This window comes from Cyprinodon tularosa, unplaced genomic scaffold (assembly GCF_016077235.1).
Source record: "Cyprinodon tularosa strain WSP-4 unplaced genomic scaffold, ASM1607723v1 ctg85, whole genome shotgun sequence".
NCBI lineage: Eukaryota > Metazoa > Chordata > Actinopteri > Cyprinodontiformes > Cyprinodontidae > Cyprinodon > Cyprinodon tularosa.
The window spans coordinates 288,544-311,703 of NW_024039618.1; the positions used below are offsets into that span (position 1 = coordinate 288,544).

The window sequence follows — 23,160 nt, forward strand, 5'->3', positions numbered from 1 at the left end:
AGCTATGAAGAATTTTCATAGATCTTTCATGGTCAGATTCTAGTTTTAGAGGCTTTTCAGCTGAAATGACAATTCAAAACAAAATGCTTTGGGTAAAGTCTTTCTCTTTTGAATCTTTTTAAAGGCTGCTTGTTTTGCCGCTCTGGGCCTCTCCTTCATGGTGATGAGTCTGAGCTTCATTATCATCGACTGGACATCAGGGAACAGCCTGTCTGCGGGAGGTCACTAACAGCTGTGCTGCCTGCTTCCATGCACAGAGTTTGGAAGATATTTGTTCGATATGTTTTATTGAAAGGAAGTAGAACACAGTACCAGAAAGTCCAGCATGGAGTCTGGGTTTGCTACATTACAAAATACACACTATAATATATATACCGGTAACACTAAATGAATCAATAGCTTTATTATATCTCAACAAACAGCTGAACAAAAATCTTCCCTGTGCTGCATTTTATAATTTAATTTTTTTTTATATCACAGAGTATTTCATATACATTTTATTAAAATGAAACAACAAACTCCACATGAGATGGTGAAATTGCCCTCCTCTGCTGCTATGGCTTTAATGAAGCTGGTTCTGTGCATATAAATAATAACAAAATATTTTAATTCTCCTCAATGATACGCACAAGCAGGAGCAGTCAGGTGATCTTGTGTAAAACCAGAATCAATCTTATCTGCTCATCATCATCATCATGTTTGAATGTTTGTGTGCCATTCTAATAAATAAATTGCTTTATGACTATAGAAATGATCGTTTTGCTTTTTGAAAACGTTTACTCTTCATCGGCAAAATAGCAGTGCCTTTTATAGTTTAGAATGGCATAAAAACATTCGAAAATGTTTATTTATTTAGTAAATAGAGGTGTTGTTATCTGATTTAAAATGATCTATATTTAACTGCTGTGTATGTTCACATGCATTATACTTGATTTTTTTTTTATTTTATGGTGGTACAAACTAGCAATATTTGATAATACTAATATTTCCTCCCATTAAATCTTTTAGCCCAAACATACTGCGATATTGAACATTTGCTTACTGTAGAGTATGCTGCTGACCCTTTAGCTGACTAGTGTACATTATCTATCATTTCATTTGTTATTTATAGGCATGCCTGGTAAAAGCGGTTAAAAGCCAAAATCTCAAATTTACAAAGACTAACATTTCTCTGTTGTACCCGAATAGCATGTATTTCTGTTTTTCCTATTATAAAGAGCGACTGGGCGAAATTGACCACTGTGTGAAATTTATCGTCCAGGAAACAGGTAGTCATTAATTATTAATTCATTGTTAAAGATTTTATCAAGATTAAATGAATTAACAATTGTATCATGAATTACATTCTTTTAACAGGCCATTACTATTGATGTTTTAAAATCAAACAATCTTCCTTATCCAATAAATATACACAAATTGATTCATTTAAATATTTATCAATCATTCTGCATTGGTTATACAAACTGAATTGACTTTTTTTTTTTTATTTAAAAACATGTTTTACAGCTTTAAGGTCACAGTAAATATGCAGGTTACCATGATTTTCAGACTACCGTACCGGTGTCACTGATGTCACTGCTATCTGAATACTAGAATAGACCAAGACTCATAAGGTTAAAATTTTAAAGTCATTTTACCAGAAAAGTTTAAGTGGCTCTTATATTATGAACTCCTCCAACTTTCTGTATTATTGTTGTCTAAACTCATATTTTATAGCATTGTATATATACATACATATATATTAAGTAACTTAACAGAAGCTGTCTGCATGTTTATGAACAACAAGGTAGATGTCCTGATTTGAAATAGTGTCTGGCCTTCAGCAGCTAATTTGATGAAGTGTGCCTTTGTGCTGCTGCTGCAGAGTTTTTATGGTACTGGATAGTAACGCTTTAAAAAGTCTTTTTAAACACTTAGATCTGCATTTCCTGCCTTGCATGATGTTATTACCCTATATGGTGAACTGCAAAGTAACCTTTTCATTCTTTGCAGTAATGTATGTTAATTAAGTTTTACTGAAAAGCTTTTAAGGTTCAGTCTGTGCTGTAGTATGATGATGACAATGAAAAATATATATATTTTATATTTTATGTTTTTCACAAATTGTTATTCAGAGACATTCTGAACCCACAAAGCATTACAATAATAAACTTTAGGTTTTACAATTAATGAAACAATCTTTATACATTTACAACCAAAACAATGTTATTTGCATAACAGGGCAGAGTTTTACCACAGATTTAAGTCAGAAAATAGAAATTCTGTGTCCTCAAAATATTTTCCCCGTTACTGCCAATTGTTATTTTTTTTATTTTAATCTTATTTTGACTGACTTGTATATTAAATCTTTGAACTCAAAAAAATCAAGTATAATAAAGCTGATTTGAAATACATATAGATTACCAGATAATGAAGTAGTTAAAAAAAATAAAATAAAAGAGGAATTGCAACTAACCTAAATTTGCTCAGATAATGCACCACATGACTTCAATGTAGTTTAGTTTTTGGTTAATTATTTGTTGATTTGATACCCCTTAACCTAATGAGAAGCCATCCATCCATCCATCCATCCATCCATCCATCCATCCATCCATCCATCCATCCATCCATCCATCCATCCATCCATCCATCCATCCATCCATCCATCCATCCATCCATCCATCCATCCATCCATCCATCCAAGCAAACTGTTTAGACAGTCAACACCTACAGTTAATAAAAACATAACTTTCAACGTTGAATAAAAAGTAAACTATGTTTAATGCCTGCTCAAAAGTTATTTAAAAATGTTCATTAATATGACAAGCCCTATCATAGAACATTGTCTAATTGAACAAATACGACTGTGTGTTTATTTTTGACTTTTCTTAATGTTTTCTATGTTTCCTGTTTAAATGCCACTCATATAGTGGTGTTTATGTTAACAGGAAATTCTGTAATATGTTTTCCTCTTCTTTGTCTTTGGTACCTTACCTTTTTTTTCTTTTCCTTTAGATGTGATATAATCCCCCGTTTGCGTTGCCTTGCTTTATTTAATGTTTTTGTGATCACCACAGAGTGATGCCAAAAATGACAACTGACTACCTACTGATTTGAAAATGTATTTAAACTGGCTTAGCAGTTTTAACAATAGTCAATATTATAGTACAAACAATTGAGTTGTCTTTAAAAATGTGTGTGTGAGATATTACGCTTCAGTATCTTAAACAACAAAAACTAAAGCAGAAATTTATATAAATATTGTATATAAATGTAAACATTTTATATTTGTGATGCTTATTTACAGTAGCTTGTAAAGTGTAAATAGTTGGGACAGTTTTAGTTTGGAAATAAAATAATTGTAGATGTTATACTGCCTCTGTTGTCTTCATTGTCTTTCAACCAGTTCAGATAGATTTTGGTAACCACTGTTTGTTCATTTTTTCATATTCTTCAAGTTTTTATCTAATATGTACAACAATCACTCTTGAGCAGGTTGAGGTATTTTTATCCCCAAATAAACAAACAGTATTTTTAAAAACTATTTATAAAAGGAGCAGTGTGTACCGTTTCAAGCAAACTGTGACACAGAAATGTTCAGCCTCATGGCAGAAGGGGAAGAGTGCAGGGAGGAAGCGAACAAAGCTGAGGAAGAACAGGCCAATTGTCAGTAGGATGAATGTACCACATGTACAGAATGTATGTGTTCTATACATATTCTAATGTTTTGTGTTGTAAACATTTTAGTTTGTGTAGTGTCATATGCTATTTGTAAATGACAGTTATCTGTACTGTAGTAACATGGCATCTTATACAATAAGTTTTCCAAGATACATTATGTAGAACATATCACATTGGAAAGACAGCAACCATTGCAACCCTCTCACAAAACAATGTCCTGACCCATATCCCTGTCTTCGTCCATACAACCCAATTCTGCTGACTTTTTACAGGGACATAATTCCTGAGAATGGTCTAACTAGAGACCATCTGAACAAGGATGTTGTTTGGGATAATGTGCGATTTCACCTCTCAGATATGAGCAAACTGTATTTTACAGCACATAACAAGATGATTTCTAAATCCAGTAGAGTAGTTATTCTGTTCCTGGTGGTGGAAGGTATATGACCATTATCCACATACCCAAATGACCCTGCTAGCGCCCAAGGATGCAGCACGTGATAACATCAGAGTGGAGTCCTGCAGATTATGGATTTGTCACTTGAGGAGATACTTTCCTTGCCGCATTGCAAAAGATATTAACTATGATGCATAGGAAACTATGTCCCCAGAAAGAGGAAAATCTGGATGTGCATAAATGCTTTGCATTACTATCTGTTATATTTATTCCCAATATGTATTGCAATACCGTTTACGGTTACGTAAGAGAGAGAATCTTTCTGATAAGTAAGGTCTTTTTTGTTTTGCGCAATGCTGTGAACAAATCAGCAAACAAAGAGCACATGCAATAAAAATGTCAAAATATACATATTTACCGTATGATATTTAGTGCACTCACTAAAAATACAGAGGGCAACTTTACTTTAGTTTTCAAATTGCTTTTCAAATGGTGTATAAAGTGCTAGCTTAAGCACTTTCAGGTAGTGCCACCAAGATCCTTAGATCAGAGTAATATATGTCATGTCAAAATAATAAAAAAAGACAAATCCATACGACTTACTTGTTCACAAATGATATGCAGACTTTTCATCTTGATGACACTGACACATTCATTGACATGAATAGTTTCTTTTGAGGAAAGAACCAACCATTTTAAACAAGGAGCACGAGCCAAAGGTTATTAACTAGGATTTGCAATTTGTTCCTAAGATTGCATTAACTGAAAAACCACATAATTGTCAGCTGAATTAAAAAACAAAAGTCAACATCTTTACTATTTGCAGTAATAACTATTTTCTCTCGCATCAGAATCAGAATTACTTTATTAATCCCTCGCGGGAAATGCTTTTCCTGCAGTGCAACCATTTACAGATGAGAGAAAAGTAAGTTTGTAAGTAAAATAGAACAAAATAAAATATAGTATAAGACAGGATAAAATAAGTAAAAATTGTAAAATTACAACCCACACAGCAATATTACACCTTTCCCATATAAACAGTGTATAAAATAGGAATAAAATAAGATAAGGATAAGAAAAGAATGAGATAATATCATTGGATTATTTTTGCACATTAAATGTATGTCTTGTAAAATACATTGAAACGACATTTATTTTGAATTGTGATTGTAATTTTGTAACTTTTTTTTCCTCTGGTGCTCAAATTGTGAATAAGTATATTTTGTTTTGTTAACTGTTGAGATTAAATGATTAGTTAAATTTATTATAGACCTATTTCAAGAGTCTTTATGATGGCCATTTGGTCTTAGCCTGCTTTTGTTTGATTAATATAGCTTTCTCTGTCATTCTAAAAAATCTTTAAAGGGCAGGAGTAGGTACACTGAATGTTACTGAGGGGCCATATGCAGGTTAATTCCACTGGGTGGCGCTGTGAACTAGTTTTTCAGCTGGCCAATTTACGTGCCACGGCATTTCATAAACACCTATGGGCACATTTACCATTTTTAAAGTCACAAACCAGCTTGTGCAATAGTGTAGCTACCCTGTATTGCTCCATTTTTTTTACCTATATTCTGCAGAAATGTAGAGGAAATAGACAGCAACAGCGCCCACAGCAGTCTGCAAGCGGTACTCCCCCCGACATCTCCGCACCGCCTCATTTCCCTCTAATTGCTTTCGCTCGGTCCGGGGCTTTGAGAGCTCACCTGCTTTTAATTGGACTATCGCGACAAGTTGCAGAAGTGACGTCAGCACGGTCGATTGACAACTTTTAGCGTGACGATAACAGAGGATTTTCGCGCGAGACTAATTGGCTGCACCACAGAGGGACGCGCTGTTCAGCAGCAAAGCAGGCTGAGGAGACGAGCGGGCGCAGGAATCTCAGAGCCCCTGGATGGATGGATGTAGGGCAGAGGGGGCTTAGAACGTCTCGGCATGGACCAAAGAGCACTGATTGAAATTATATGATTAACAGTGGTATAGAGTAGGTTGTTTCATCTATAACCTTAAAAATCTGCAGATACATTTCTTTTTTTTTTATTTTGCGCAAGTGGTCGGTGCGCCCTTATCACCGGATCCATGGGATGCACTGTGAGCGCAGAGGATAAGGCTGCGGCGGAGAGGTCAAAGATGATTGACAAAAACCTCCGGGAAGATGGAGAGAAGGCAGCGAGAGAAGTGAAGCTGCTTTTATTAGGTAGGTTACCTCTGAAGATCCAGTGTACACAATTTAACTGGAAGAAGTGTGTATTTACTAAACAGAATTAATGCTCTCTGTAGATTTATTTGTATTGTATTTGCAGATAGCCTACAGTGAAATAGCCACAAGAGTTGCAATTGAACACTAATTAAGCTGTTATTCATTTGCCAACACAAGTGTCATGATTTCTGGAGATAAAATCGGGTATTTGTTATGTCAACAAATTGCCCTGCTTTGCTTTTCAGAGCCCTGTTCTGGCATGTTTCCCAGAAAGCCTTATTCAATACACTCTATCAAACCTGTGGACCAGGGATAAACAGATTAAAAGAGCAACCCACTGATTTCACTCTAACTAAAAATTACTTTTGTACATTGCAAAATTCACTCCCAAGTGTCAACCCAATTTTTTTTTATTAAAATAACCATGCACCCTGGAGACACACTCCTCAATCTTCACTTGGCCATTTCCTCTCATACTGTATGTGCAAAAACTTGGCAAACTGCCAACACATCCTCCCACTCATCACCACATTTTCACTTCCCCCTTATCCTCCTCTGCTGTCTTTTCTCCCCATCAATAAGAGGCTGACATGTCTTTTTAAAACAACTCTCCAACTCTGAGATTGTTTTCTAGCTGGTGTATGATGGTGAGGGGCGGATGAGGATGGAAATGTTTCTTATTTGCAATGTCGAGGTATTGGCCTGTTGTTAAGGTTCCATTGACCAGAAGGTACAAAACTGCTGCCTAACAATAAAAATGTGGATAATAATAATAATAATAATAATAATAATAATAATACACCTGTCAGTTGGAGATGTTTTTGGGTGTAATCTGGTGAAGCAGACAGATCCTGGAAAATTGGTTCCCATCTTTTCATACCTACATCAACTTTATGCTGAATAGCTGCTAAATCTGCAGACAAACCGTTAAGAGACCAAATAGAACGATAGGCAACATAATTTATTACCTATAGAAGTTTTAAAAGGCTGCTGAATCCACTTATGATTTAATAGCAATTAGAGAAGTTATTCCTGTTGGCAACTAATAGCTTTCTCTGATTTCTAGATCGTAAAAGTCCCTAACTTGTGTCTAAAGATACATTTACACTGGAGGCAAAAAAATTGCCCAAATCAGAACTTTTTTCCACAGATGTGACCAATTTGCTGTCCTTAATGTCACTCAATGAGTGCTTCAGATGTGGCAGGATCAGCTGTAAACAGTGGACCAAAAATTTAATATCTTCCCTTGCACACTTTATTTAGGAGTTGCAGTTTTCATTTGTTTTACTTTTTTATATTGCATGCACAATGTTAGTTAGCTTTTTGTCAGTCATAAAATTTCTTCTTCCACATTGATTTCTTTCTAAAGCATGGACAGTTCTGGACAGGACCCAATAGGGGCCAACAGGGGCCAGTGTCCCTCTAGAACTTCAACTAATTGGACCTATTTAATTTCTGCCAATTTTACAGTTTTATTTTAGCACTGATTCGAAAACTAAGGTGATGCACTGTTAGCTTTGTCGTATTAAGGTAGAAACACAGTTTTTATGGGCTTTATCTGAAAAGCTGCAAATGGTGAAACATTGCCTTGCTTTTTGTTTCATGCTTTTTTCTGAGCTTCATTGAAAAAACCGTTGTACCACACTACACCCATAACAGAAATCAGGTCCGTAGAGAGTTTAGGAGAGATTAGGATGGCAGTAGGTGTAACTTTAGAACCTGAACATGATCATCTACAGTAACTGGCTTCACCAGTGTAGAGCTAAACGTTGTTACATCTTGATGGTTGATCGTGCCCTTTCTTCACTCTTCACTCTACTGTAAACCAGCTGTCGCTTTATCTGATTTTGCACCCCAGTGTTCTTTGGACACACCCACCCACACATACTTCAGAATGAGACGTATCCTCTGATATGAGAAACAAGGTTGCTGTTGTTAAACGGTGAAAGCACAGGAACAGTTGGTACCAAATTGATGTGCATTGTCATAACCTACGTTCCCACTGCTGCCAAATGCAATCCATATCTGACTTTATATCTGACCATATCTGACGGTCCGATTTTGATCTTTTAACCCCCCCCCAAAAAAAAATCAAAAATCAAAATTTGTACTAAATTGAATAGAGTTTTTGGTTTTTTATTTTTTAATCAGCTGCAGGTTGAATGATCATTTTTCATTTCATCTAACCCTCTCCTCTCCAGCACAGCAGTCAATGATTCATGTAAATATTTCTGTTCTTTTTTTTTTTTTTTTTTTTTTTTTTACCTTTATTTGTCTTTATTTGATGCCATCTTAATATTGTTGGTATGTATCCTAGCTTCCTTGTTATCTGATTTTTTTGTGTTCTTCCTTTTTTTTAAAGTTAAAAGCAGGCACTGGGACGAACAGAATAAAAATGCCTAATGTAAAGGAAGACTCCACTTGGATTTAGCTCATTCTGAATTAGCTCATGCAGCATTAATGACCCCTCCTAATGAGAGGGGTCATTAATGCTGCTTCTCAGATTGAACGGGTCCATTCTGGTCACACAGAACACCTGCAACTAGGGGTGTGAATTAGCAACAATTTGGTAACACAATATGTGTCACAATGTGTGACAATGTGATTTATACAGATGTATACAGATGTATATATCGAGATATAGTAAGAAAGATGATATATTGCAATTATTATAATATACAGCTCTGAAAGACCTCATTAGCTTCTGGTATCGCTGTACTGGGGGCAGTACAGACAGTCAAATTAAAAAGCTTTTGGGTCATATGTTGCCAACTATGGCTGGGAGTACCACAAAATATTTCACTAACATTCTATTATTTATGTAAAAAAAAAAAAAATCCCATTTACTTTTTTAGATAATTCGAATACAAATCTTTTAAAACAAACCTTATATTTTGCATATTCGGTACTTCAGTATAGCTTATTTTTATTAAAATACATTATTGTGAGTTTTATGTATTTAGAATTAATAAAGCATACTTACTAAAAATGTATAATACTGAATGCATTAAATTCAAATACATTAAGTTTATTGTTAAAAATGCACAACAATCAAGATGACATTTATACAATTCACAAGTTATAAAATTCATAAGTTTATTCAACAATAAACTTATGTATTTGAAATAGATTCTCTCATTACTATTAATTTTCAGTATACTTTATTCATTCTAAAGGCACAAAACTGATAATTATGTATTTCAAATAAATAATAAGCATCCTTTGATGTTTTTTGTAATTGATTTGTATTGTACTTTTGTATTTCTAATTGTTAGAATGATCTGGTACTGGTAATAATCTGCTACTGTGGCATATATAATGTAGATCACGTCCAGCTAAACAAGGCTGCTAAGGTTTTTCATTTTTAGTAAATGTTAAAACTGTACTACTATGAAACTAACAGTTCACCTTAAATGTTGCAGAAATACCCTAAACCTATTCTATAAATAAACTATTTATATTACCAGATAAGACATAAAATTGAGTCTTGTTTGAATTTTCCTTTTTTCTTTTCTACAGAAGAAAACTGTCCTTAGTTAAGTGGCATTTTATTATTAAATATTGCTTTTATGCAGCTCTACTTTATCACCTCAATTTGGTCCTGTTTCTGTAACTTAACCTGCTTTCTGGGATAAATTTGACAGCTCTCAATGCGATCATTGCTTTGATTAAATTTGTCTCATACACATCCCATCAATATTTAATCTGTAATCAGCTGTCTGACAAATTGGTGAAAAACAATAATCTCATTGAACAACAACTTGCTCAAACAAAGAAGAAAAGGCACAGACAGTGTTGCTTTGCAGATGGATGAAAAGCCTCTCTCTTACATTTAGGGAGCTAAAGGCGCACTCTGCCTGATGCTTCGGCTCACTGCCTAAATATTTCACAATGTGTCCTGAGGAATTATATCAAACCCATTTTGCTCAAGTATTAATGGATATATGTAGGGCTGCTTCTTGGTGGAGGTTTTGATGTCTCTTTTTTTTACAACTACATAACCAACATTATGCCAAAGATAATACAATTCAAGACTTTTTTGTAAGTTCTGTATTTCTTTTGGGAGTTTCCTGTAAAATCAGGAAACAGATTCTTACCCTGTCTTAAGGTGGAACAACAATAAAAACCTCATGAGCATCAGAAAGCTGCTGATTGATATGAATGTGCATTGTTATAGTTCTTATATAAGTAATTTTTTGTAGATTTCTTTAGTATCATTGAAGACCTTAACAAATGAAGTCTCCCGTCTTTGGTTTTCTAGAGTCCTGAAATTAACAATAATTAGATTTTTTTTAATAATCAGAAGGAAATTACTGACAATGGTATAAATGTGATTCTTCTTTTCTATTTTATTGGCTATAGTTTCAGAAATATTAAAAGTATTTGAGATAGTTTCCTGTTTTTTTATTTATCAATTTTGATTTATTATAATGTAAAGCAACAACCCATCTGTTTTTTCCTAATTTTGCTGTAAAGGTTTGTGCTGCAATGATCACTTTACTTTCTTTTAACTTTGCACTTCCTTTGGTGATGACAAGCAACACCATCATAATATACAAATAAACTACATGACTATAATAATGTAATATAACTATAATAAACTTCTTTCTAAGTGACTATGGCCACATGAAAAAAGTGAAGTATATATCCTCTGGAGACCTTAGAAGCAAAAAAGTCAGCTTTTCCAGAAAAATGAAGGTAATGTCCCTTGATGGTTTTTCAATGTGTTAAGATGTTCTATGTAGAAAAAGCTTTTAAAACCTTGATTGCGTAATTTGTTTTATTTTATAATGCTTTTACCTTTGATTTCTACTGAGGGGTGTTTCTACTGAAGGCAACACTGTGTTACTTTCATTCACTTGGGGCGCTAGATCTTCAACTTCCAGATTTAGCTTCCCCGAAAGCAACAACCCTAGCCGGCCAGACTGATATGATGTGTTCGCCGTATTAGTCTGGTAAAGAACTGCTATAGATCAGTTCCAAAGGCAGGATTAACAGGATTAGTGTCATCAGGCTACAACCAATCAGATAACTAAGGATGTAACGCAAAAAACATTTAATTTTAAGAAAAGCTCTTACAGCAGCCAGGATAAAGAGCATTAATAGTACAATACATATCGCTGTTGTATTATGGGCCGGCCTCCTATGCTATGATTGGTCTGCTCTGTTTTAAACCGGTCAGTACTGTGCCTTACCAGACTGACTTAAGCCCTGAGGAAGTCTGTTAAAAATTAGGGAACATCAACATGCATCAAATCCTGTATATTGACCTGAAAATTAATTTCGTCATATATTTTGATAAGCTAAAACTTGGGGTAAAAGTCATGCAGCTTTGGTTTAAGTATTTTTCTCCTATTCTGTGCTCATATTCTCTCATCATTTTCTTTTTTTCATATCAGCAGGGGCCATTCATATGTCTTTAGTATCATATAGTAAATACTATATTCTATTGCAGGAAAACTAATCCGAGTTAAACAATTGACAGCTTAATGAGAGTCAAACATAAGAGGAAAAACTGTCAGAGTTCAGAAAAAGGCAAAGGTTAATCTGCTAGCAGGGCAAATCTAAATATACTGCCAGAGCTACAATGGTTGCTGTCTAAGGACAAATCAGTTTTCACAGTTATTTGGGCAGTTACTGGGTTTGGATTTACTTGAATCTTCCGGACAACAGAGGTTCAGTGAGATGGTCTGCCAGGGAGACAGAGCTAGGAGAGGCTACAGCTGACCGGGGCTAGCCACTAGAGTCTCACTGCGAGACTATAGCAGAGAATCAGCCGAGAATCAGCTGTGTGAGGTAGAAAAGTATTTCTTTGAAACAGTCCTTCTAGGGCTAAATTAAAATGGCATTTTTAAAATTCACCTAAAAACTACTTACCGTATTTTCACGACCATAAGGCGCACCGTACTAAAAGGCGCACTCTAAGTTATGTGTCCCATTTCTGTATTTAACACACACATAAGGCGCACCGGACTATAGGGCGCATTTTTTATATACAGGTACATGTCCTCTACTACCTTTAAATACCTCTACTGCGTATTTAAAAATACAGCGGTAGCAAAACTGAGTATGACTGTGCTTTATTCATGTATTTATTACAAAGTATTAATCAAACCTGGAAGCTGACCGTGAGACAGACACATCGCAGATGACACAGCGCTGTGATCACTCCTAAATTAACTTAAAATCCTGAAACCTGCCAACGGAATATGTTCGCTTTTATTATCGGTATTCTGGTGCCTGCAGTTTAAATTATTTAGATGAAAAACACCTGCCAGCCACCGCGTGAACCCGGAGGCTGCCCAGCCTAGAGGCTGCTGTTGAAGGGATTTCTACTGTCGGTGCAGCGCTGGTATGTGGGGGTCTGAGCGCCTCCGACAGAAATAGATAATCTGGATGAACTGACTGCAATGATTAAGTTTTCAGGTGGACTTTCTCACTTAAAAACATATTAAAACTACTTTATTCCCACTGATCACAGCAAATATAGCTGCAAGATTTAGATTATTTAGATGAAAAAACACCTGCCAGCCACAGCGGTGAAGAGGAGGAGACCCGGCCCAGAGGCTGCTGTTGAATTAAGTTTTCAGGTAGAAAAATAGAGCGGGAGCAAAACTGAGTATGATTGTGCTTTATTCATGTATTTATTACAAAGTATTAATCAAACCCATCAAAGTCATCATCCTCTGTTTCTGAATTAAACAGCTGCGCTAAATCAGACATGCCAATTTCCCCTTCTTCGCTGTCAGAGTCACTTTCCGTGCAGCGCGGCTCCTCAGAAATAATGCCTGCTTTTGCGAAAGCTTTAACAACAGAGCCAGCAGATACGTTAGTCCAAGCATCTACAATCCATCCGCAAACGGTGGCGTAACTTGCCCGGCGCTGCCTTCCACTTATCCTGAAACTGTGGTCTCCGTCTGTGGTTGGCGGTGCGTCAGATGCTTAAACGCTCCCGACGCGCAGCGCCTGCTGCTCAAAACGCGCTGCGGGACCTTTTGCTGCACCTATACGCGCGTCAACCATTGACTTTGCATGTAAACTCGCTGCTTCTGTTGCACCTGCTGGGTCCGGTTCACACCGATGTCGAGCGGTTGAACAGCGAGCACAGCGTTAATTTGTTTCCCCATGTTTTTCACATCAGCTGTGAGATGGGCACGCATGGAGTTACATATTAACAGCGATGGTGATGAGTGGAAAAAAAACACCTGGTCTCCTTACATTCAGCCACTGTTTCATCATCTCCTCAATGAGGTGGTCTCAAAAGTCGCAGTTACAACACACATAAGGCGCACCGCACCAAAGGGGGCACCGCACATTTTGAGGGAAAAAAAAGACCTTTAAGTGCGCCTTATAGTCGTGAAAATACGGTAATAGCATTCCCTTCTTCTGTCAGGCGCAGTCCTGTTAGTTAGAAGCAACTTGTGTTACTCTTTTTACTTCCAGTTATATTTTGTATTTACTTCCTGTCTCATTTAAGGCGGCTTCAGCTACCCTCTGCAATCAGTCTGTCATTCACCTGCTTCCTCCTTTGTTTTTTAGGCCTATTTATTCCCTGTTTATGCAGCTTCCCTTTGCCAGTTTGTCTTTGTCCTATGGTCAATGTGTCCCAGCCTTAGTATTTGTATTTAGCCTTCTAGTGATTTGACCCTGCATGAATTTGGACTTGCGTCAGTTTTTTGGATGTATCTGCAGTAACTGGATGTATTGGTTTATGAGGAATTGAATTAAAGGAACCTCAAGCCAACTGTTTTTTGAAGTCTTCTTTTGAGTCCTCTCATTCTTAGTTGTAGGAAAATTCATCCTTTGGCAACAACTCTATCTTCAAATTTTATTAAAAAAAAAAAGAAAAAAAAAAAGACATGTCACTATGTCCTATGGTTTTGTAATTGCCGCATTTGTTTTACTAGAAATTGCTAGCTGGGTTTAATTTTTAAAGACAAATAGATGATAGAGAAATGATAGGTAACGAAGCTTAACTTCCCTTTCACAGTTTCAGGTTTTCTTTTTTTTTTTCTTACTTTGTCTCCTCTCCTATGATGGCACATTTCTTATGTATGCGCAAACTTAAATACGCAGCCACTTTTGTACCCAAACGTCAACTGTGCAAGAAGAGGTGTCCCAATGCCAAGTGAAGATTGCCAAGCCCTGACTGTTGTGGCTTCAACTTTAGGGGGGGTGTTGGTAGCAGCTAAGAGCTAAAGGTTGAAAGTAGGGGGTGTATTGCATGGGGCCAAAATGTGGAACAGAAAAAGTTTCATGTTTAATTACACGGCATATAAAATGGGCAAGAAGTTGTGTTAAGGTGAGGCTGCCCTCTTTACTTTGTGACATATTTTCACCCCTCATCCTTTAAAACCATGTAAATGACCATCAAGTGAAGCTAAAGCCTCTTAATTTGCTTCTAAAGCATGGTAACTGTAATAAGGGTGCTTGACAGACATTACTCACCTCTCATGGCAAAGAGAGGAGAGCTAAGCGTCTGAGACTGTCCATCTAGATGACAGCTTCAGAATTACCCACTCATTGAAAGCATATACTTATTCACTGTTAGTCATGTCTCTGGAGAATACCAGTAAGTCCTCAGGAAAAGCATTTATGCTGACCTAGCAAAGAATAGATGGTCCAGCTTTAAGACATTTAAATCAGCATTACTTTGAATTGTAAAGAATGTAGCTAAAACAGATTTGTTTTCAGGATTTATTCCAGGAGAGATGCCTGGGCTTATCTTTCAGTCTTCGTTCATGTGTTTGATCAGATCCTGTGTCAGTAAATGATATATCGTCTAAGGTGGTTCAGCTGTGTGTTGGCTCGCTCTGATGTAGTGGGAAGTGATCTCTTGATATTTCCTGCAGCAGGATGGAAGTTTAGCACACCCTGGAAGAATGTCTGGGTTTTGAATTTGTGGAAGTGAGAATTTGATCACGTAGAGGCCTGTGTGTTTAAATGCATCTGTTCTATGATAAAACCTGATCTTCACTCCCAAAAAGCTTCCTTCCTGTTCAAAATGTAGCTACTTACAGAACATTTTCTCTAGTACTGCAGATTAAATGATTAAATGAACAAATAAACTCAGACCTGATTTATTCCAGGAGGCATAATTAGGATGCTCGATGATATTCATCAACAAATCTGTGGCTAAAGGAATGTTTATGCATTTTTACCGGCATTCTTTAGATGTAATGCCGGTAAAAATGGTAGGTCATCAGATATGTGTGGGAACAGTTTCAAGCATTAGTTAGCAAACACTTTAAATGTATTTCTTTATTTAAAGAGGGCCCAAAGCAAACACACATTGACTGTGATGATGGAGAAACTAAACGACTAATGTACCGCTATTCACTCTTATTATATGATAGCCCAAATAACTAACTATTGAAAATAAAAAACACTTGTACTTTTTAGTAATTAACGAGCAGGGTGGCAAAAATTTATAATATTCTATTGTTGGTGTAAATAAGCTTTTACTCTGTATTGAATGATGATCATCACTGTAGCATCATTGTTTGAAACATGAAATCACAAAGGACTCATGTTCAAGTTTATTTGTAACATATGAGAAATATTCATTCCAGGGCTGAAACGATTAATTGGATTAATCGCTATTAACCGATTATTGAAATAATCAACTAATTTAATAATATTTAATCATTAAGCTGAGTTTAGAGACTCTAAAACATGTCTTTAGCTGAGAGAGCAACCCACTTAGAGCAGTATTTATACCAAAACTGTAAAAAACAACATTTTGCATTTAGGAAAAAAATAAAAAAATTTGTCTTTAAATATGCTCTATCCAGAACTTCTCAAGTTGAAAATTTTTAGTTTCACCTGGTTTAATTTTGAGTTCTTTAAGGAACCTTTTGGAATCCGATTATCAATTGATTATTTTAGAAACTAATCGACACGTTATAAAAATATTGTTAGTAGCAGCATCATTCATATCCCTGACGGTATTATTTTTAGCTGTAAAGATTTTCGTTTTTTGTGACAAAGATCCAAAAGCTCCCAGAATGTAGATTAGGTTCAACCAGTATGACATATGATAAGCAATAGTACAGCTATTCCATTCCATTTCAAGCTCTGGATCACCATCAAAATAACAACATAATTGTAGAAAATGTTGGTAAACAATATCATGTGCTTATTTAGCAGCACAAAAAAAAAAATCATTTTATAAATTATAACCCTTTGAATATACCTAACACTCATAAAGTGCAGATCAATATTAGGAATGAAATATCGGGGATGCTGAACACTTTTTCTTTCTGCTGTGGTGCTGTGCTTAACCTTGGACATTTGCTCTCTCTCAGGGCTATTTTATGCTCAACCCTCCAGCAACCGTAAATCAAGGGTTTGCTGCTAGTTATAAAGATGAAAAAACATTTTTATGGCCAGCGGGACATAAAATAAAACCCTTTAGATTAATTTATCAACCGCTTTCAAAAGAATCTGTCTCCAATAGGCTTGTCCCGATCCGATACGTGGATCGGATCGGGACGCCGATATTGGCAAAAAAATGCGTATCGGCAAAGCATGTAAAATGCCGATCCAGACTGCCGATCCAGTTTTTAAAAAAAAATCCGGTCTGTATTTTCCAGTTTCGCCGATTGAAACAATCCATTCCACTATTTTGCGCCAGTGTTCCCCTGTTTTGCATTTTTATTAAAACTTACAGTAATACTTGGACCTTTAACTGTTTACGGTTTTATTGTTCACTGTGCAATTTCAGATTGCTATTCGTAATTTTGTCCAGTTTGTGTTTATCTCTTAATAAACAGGTAAGTTTGTTGTTACCAAGCATTGTGTTTTATTCAATCTCACCTAATTCAGCTGGCTAGATGTTATCAAGAGTACTAAAACCCTTTTCAACATGAGTCTTACAACTAAGGCTAAATACTTTAACTTAAACTTAAATACATGCTCGGATAGGCTGGTATCGGCCAGTATCGGTATCGGATCGGAAGTCCAAAAACAATATCGGTATCGGATCGGAAGTGCAAAAACCTGGATCGGGACATCTCTAGTCTCCAATATATCAGATGATTTTTCCTGATTTTCTTCTTTGGCAAGATGGAAAAAAATGCACAGGAAAGCAAACTGTAGGAGAACGAACTGTCGCTGCTCCTCTAATTATCGTTCTTCAAAGGTTAGTGCAGAGAGAAGCATTACCAGGGCAGGATTCTGCTTCCATCAATCAAACACACACTTTTACACACACTAGACAAGGTTCTTAATGTTGAAACATAAAAATCCCCTTTTTCTCCAGAAGTGGTAGATTTAATGAATCGGTGTTTATTATAGACTGTTGGTTACATTTGGAATCTGTCACTGGGCTCACTGTTTTCAGTAGCAGGTAGATCAATTAAGAAGCATCAATGTTTTTCACGTAGACATTAAAATCTGTTCTGACTGTGACTTTTTAAAATAATAGCTGTGGAGAAAAACAGAAAATAACCTATATGCTTAGAGAATACTTTACTTTAGACAAAGCAAAATATATGCTGAAATGCCATTTCTATAAATTGTTTATAAATGTATCCTTTTGACTTTTTCTTATACCTGTTTTTGTTCTTTTTAAACAATTAGGCTGTTTTTATTGCAACATTTTGACTACAAGACTGAGTTGCTAAAATGTAATTTCAAATAGCCTTGTGTCTAATTCTGATATATGTATACCCTTGAAATGAGTTTGCATTGATGGGAAAAGCTGAAATGATTCATACACCAAAGAGAGGTTTCAAATGTCATAACTCTAATGTAGATCTCTCCTCCACTGTCCGGGCCGGTAAACTTCTAGAAAAAAATGCATTGCTCCCAATTACTTCCTGCTAAGAACATGAAGGAACAGTTAACCTTCTCACCTGCCTCCCTCTCTGCTGCAGGTTTTGGAGATCTAACAAGAGTAGCAGTGCTGCTATGGTGGAGGAACTCTCTGCTCTGCAGCACTTGATGCTTTCAGTAGCATTTACGTCTCTGATGCAGACTCAATCGATTCCAGACTTTATATTCAAGGTCAGTCATTGATTTGGCTCCCAGTGTATTCCAGGAAAAAGCCACCGGCTTCTGGTATTTATTTATAATAACACCACTGACCCTAGGCAAAAACACACACAAATAAAAAAACTAAATGTATTTTTATACTGCAGGTCTTACAGTTTAATCAAGTAGTTGTTTTTGTCCAAGATGCAATGAAAGGGGGAAATAGTTCCTGTCCAGCAACCTCTTTGACCTTTTTAATAAAAGTATCTGATCCAATACCCAATCAATATGCCTTTTATTCTCTTCCTATGAGGGGTGTTAATTGTAAAAAGAAGGTAATTAAAAAGTCCTGGAGATCTTAGGAGGAATTGGGGGGGAAACCATATACATCCCTCTCTACAGTGATGATGTCTAGCTCCACCTAGGAAATTAAGAAGCCCTTTCTTGGCAGGATGTCATGAGTACAAAAAAGTGACTGCTTATTTTTCTTAAGGAGAACAGCAGTGGTATCTCCTTTATGATGACAGATATTTGCTACCCAATGGCGGGATCCTACCTCAGCTACCCAAATGGCTAACTAAACCTTTTTGTAGAAACTGTTCTTATAATCATAATCGGTGAAGTAAGTTGTGGCTTTACATTACTACTTCATTACTTTGTCACCATCACATTTTAGAGGAAATCCCTCATTACTGCTGCCCCCTTATTTCCATTTATCTTCTCCTGTCAATAGTCTTCCAGGAACTCATAGATAAGATATTGAACCTTCTTTGCTCAATTCAGGAAATCATATACAAACCAGAAGGAATGTTTCACCTTTTTTCCAGTCAAGTATGGCCTACAACTAGAGGAGCTGACTACCTTCCCAGCTGCTCACACAGCTTTGCTCAATGTTTCAGTGCAGGATGAATGCCATTGCCATAGTGTAAGTCAATAGAAGCATAACATAATTTGCAAATAGCTGAGGTTCCAAAATGGAACACTCCAAAATGTAACCCAACTTCTCCTTGAGGTTCAATCCATTATTTGAAAAGCATATTTTTGAATTTGGCTTTAATGCTGTATGGTTATATTGTTGAGATGATTTTCATTTCCTGTGCCTTAAAACTACGTTGTGTAATTTTTTAACGACGTGCAATAGTCAGACTGCAGCAACATCAGCCCCTCCCCAATGCTTCTCCCCCTCCAAAATGAAGGAGGCCATCATGGTACAAAATGGCTTCTGCAGCATCCATATCACCTTTCTTGTCAGGTGATGGCAAGGTTTGTTTACATTAAAGATCAGGATTTCTGGAATCAATCACCAAAATCAGTGTCTGTTGATCACTGATTTAAGCATTGAGTCCATTAATTATTTAACACTGTTGTCTCGACTACATTAACATTGTATTATTAAGTATGACAACTAGGAGATGAGAAGGTATAAAGATGACCACTGTTTTGGTGAAGGAGGCGATGGAAACTGAAGATGGAGAAAATACTGTTGACAAAGAATGAAGTGGGGAAAGGTTCTGAAGATTTTTGTTAATGGCTTTTAAAAAAAACATTTTAAATTAGCCCTAGAAGGACTGTTCGGCTTTGTACCTGGAGCGCAGACACCGGGCACTGCTGTTCATCTGCAGGCTCCTCTGATCCTCACCTGTCCTTCCATCTATAACAGTTAGCCTCTAGAGGCTAGACTCAGTCTGCGTGACACATTATCAAGCTCTGTTTTTCTGGTGGGCTTCTCTGATGTACTCTGCCCTATTCCCAGTCAGCTGCAGCCATTCTCTCCGTCTTGAGCGCTCTGTTTGCCCGGTAGTCATATCCGTTCTATCACTGTGGTGGCTTAGCCCCAGAGGGGTGCACGATTGGTTGCTTCCTCATGGTTACGGGGCTCTCTTACCCTGCGTTCTTGCACTGATTGTCCCGCTGCTCTGGCCTGAGCTCCAGAAGACAGTCTTTCCTTATCTCTATTGTCTGAGGGATGCATCCTGCTGTTTTGGGCATTCTGAACAAAATATCCATGGACCAAGCGCAGGAGAAAGATGTGTGGCAGATCCCGTAAAATTCTACCAATTTCCGAGCATTGCCGGATAACCAGTGCAAGTCCTGCACACAACCTGCTCCTATGTATTTATGAATAATATGTATTTGCAAATACTATGGCAACACATGCATAAAGTTTTAGACTTTTAGTTCGTACATCATGATAAATAACTTTCATATGTATAACATATTACATTTCTGTTAGTAATTCCATGAAATTATTACAAACTGTAATAATGTAGTATATTTAGCTTTGGTTAACTTTATCTTACAACATTTTAGTCACCTAATAATATTTTCGTAAAAGCTTTTTCTACTGTTAACATTTTCCTTCTTCTCAAAAATCATCTAATAGGAGACAAATTCTCCTGCTTTTGTTCCTTTCTACCGTTATTCTCTTCTGTTACTTAATCATATTAATTCTCATTGGCCCTTCACTACTTTTCCCACCTTTTCTGACAGCTAAAATTGAATCTCATTGGATTTTACTCCTTTTGGTATTTTGTCTATTTTTTGTCACAGATTCATTAGAGCTTTTATGTTTTTACTGTTTTATTAGGCCTGCAAAACTTTGACTCTCATCAAAAAGCTGAGACACTAAACCTGGAGTGCAAATATTGTGGTTGATTGTTTACAAAGACTGGATATCCAGTAAAAGAGACTATGGCTCTTTTAACTCCTCCAGCATCTCCCACAAAGGTTATCTGTGAAAACCATAAAGCATATATAATTTTTTTTTTCGCACTCTAACCTTTCCCAGAGGCTGATATGCTTCAGTTATCTGGCCTTCATTTTTAAACCATTGTCTCTGTGGATGCTTATAACTTAATCTTAGTCTCTTCACAGGCCCTAAAACTGTGAGGTTAATATAAGTCTGAATTAACAGCATTCACTGCATGCAAGTCATAGCTGTGAATATATATATATATATATATATATATATATATATATATATATATAGGGGTGCTGGTGCCTATCTCCACCTGTCTACGGGCGAGAGGCGGGGGTACACCCTGGGCAGGTTGCCAGTCCTTTTCAGAAAATATTTGACCATGAAGGTAAAAAAAAAAATTCAGAAGGATTTGAAATGTAAATTAGCAGGTAATAACTCCTTTAACAAAAAGGGCACTCGAACAACAACAGGGCTCTGAAGCCCCACACAGGTACAGTACATGATGAGACCATGTGACTGGCAAGTACCTGACTCAAGAATCCACTTCTCTCTCTGTGACTAAACATGCAGGGGTGGGGTAAATGGAGACTGATGCACCAAAGAGAAACCTTTTTTCCTCCAGTCTCTTTAATAGAAAGACAAAGAGAAACAGAAAAGCACCTGAATTGACATTTTTTTTGGCTTTTTCAAACCTAGCTCATTCAAATGCATCATGCAATTAGATCCTGATTACATTATTTATTGCAATAACCTTATGCCAAAATTTTTTTAATGTTGTGTTAATATTTCTTTTGGGGAGAAAAACTGTCCTGGTTGTACAGTTCCCATAAATGATAATCTTCTCAGTCTCTATTTGATAATATACACCCACTTTAACATTAACTGGACAAGGATCTGCTGTAGGTTCTGTGATCACATTTTAAAGTTTTTGGAGACTTCCGTTTTTTGGGTGGCCTTAATTAGATAGATAGACATTTGGTCTTCGACAGCTTTGTTAAATGTCTTTCACTTAAAGATTACAGTTTAATTGCTTCAAATACTTTTAGGACCTATTTAAAATCCTGTAGTAGACGTACAAGCTCTTGCAATCATCTTTCTGAAGGTTTCAGATAGTTATTTTTTTGTAAATCATTGTATCTGTTCTGAATTTACAGGTCAGGAGTGCATTAGGCCAATGTCTGAAGTTTAAACTAGAGAAACAAACTTCAAATTCTTAGGAAATATGTTCCCACCATGTATCATGCAGAACTGCCTGTGACTGTTTTTCTGTCCTTATTTATCCACACAACAATGTAAAAATACATTCTGGGGAGAGAAATTAAAGGTATCTCTCTAGTTTTCATTGCTTATTTATAATGCTTGAACTTTTATTGTTAAAATTCAATTCAGTTCTAAAATACTTTATTTAACCCACAAGGAATTTTGATAAAATTGCTCAAATTTGTGTCCAAAATGAGTTTGAAAAACATACAGGTGTCAAATGAATGTTGTATCCTTTTACATATCTGTATTACAAACTATTTTATTGTAAAGTCCAATGGGCTATGCTGAGATTTGAAGAGAGTTGTTTTTATATCATACACATTTTTTTCAGGTTGCTGTGGCAAATTATGGCTCTAGTTCAGTCCAAGGTTATATAAAGCACTTTGAGACAGCCTGTACAGAACCAAAAGAATTTCTAGTTGAAATAACTTAAAAACAATAAAGAGAACAGTAAATTATGGAACAAAGTACAGAATAGAATAAAACAAAACACAATAAACAAACTTTTTTGAAGCTATGTAAAAATAGGATAAAATCAAACCGTAACAAATATAACAAAAATCAAGTAGTATACCTCCACTAAGCAAAACATTTTGCCCCACATTCTGACTTACTCCTATAGCTAAATTCATACATGATCTGGATCATTACCAAATTTAAATGAGTTGTTCCATGACATGAAGTCCACCTTTGGTAACAATTTCCTTAAAATCCTTTCATAAGTTTATAAATAAGGCACAGCGTGTGTCTGCAGCCTTTGGTGTTTTTTCTGCTCTCATCTTCTTCATTCAGTCTGCTTCCTTGTCTGATCAGCAGATCCAGACTTCGAGCGAGGCATGACTCACCTTTCCTGTGTTATGGCTTCAGTATAATACTTCTGGGGTTGGTTTCAAAAAGCAGGTTATCTGAAAACTCCTCTAAGTTTTCTCAACCTGAAATAAGGGAAACTGAGTTTTCCGTTTC

General features: G+C 36.2%; 2 protein-coding genes across 3 annotated transcripts in view; both read left to right on the forward strand.

Moving 5' to 3' along the window:
* Positions 1-3,350, forward strand: part of slc38a3b (solute carrier family 38 member 3b) — a 45,346-nt gene extending 41,996 nt beyond the window's left edge. For both annotated transcript variants that reach the window (XM_038272966.1, XM_038272965.1), the window contains one exon: positions 125-3,350. In XM_038272966.1, the coding sequence (XP_038128894.1) occupies positions 125-229 (105 nt within the window). In that variant the 3' untranslated portion in view covers positions 230-3,350. The remainder of the gene's footprint in view (positions 1-124) is intronic.
* Positions 3,351-5,689: 2,339 nt separating this feature from the next.
* The window catches only part of gnai2b (guanine nucleotide binding protein (G protein), alpha inhibiting activity polypeptide 2b), a 55,796-nt gene continuing 38,325 nt past the window's right edge, over positions 5,690-23,160 (forward strand). Inside the window, exon 1 of the mRNA XM_038273010.1 lies at positions 5,690-6,254. Within this exon, the coding sequence (XP_038128938.1) occupies positions 6,137-6,254 (118 nt within the window). The 5' untranslated portion in view covers positions 5,690-6,136. The remainder of the gene's footprint in view (positions 6,255-23,160) is intronic.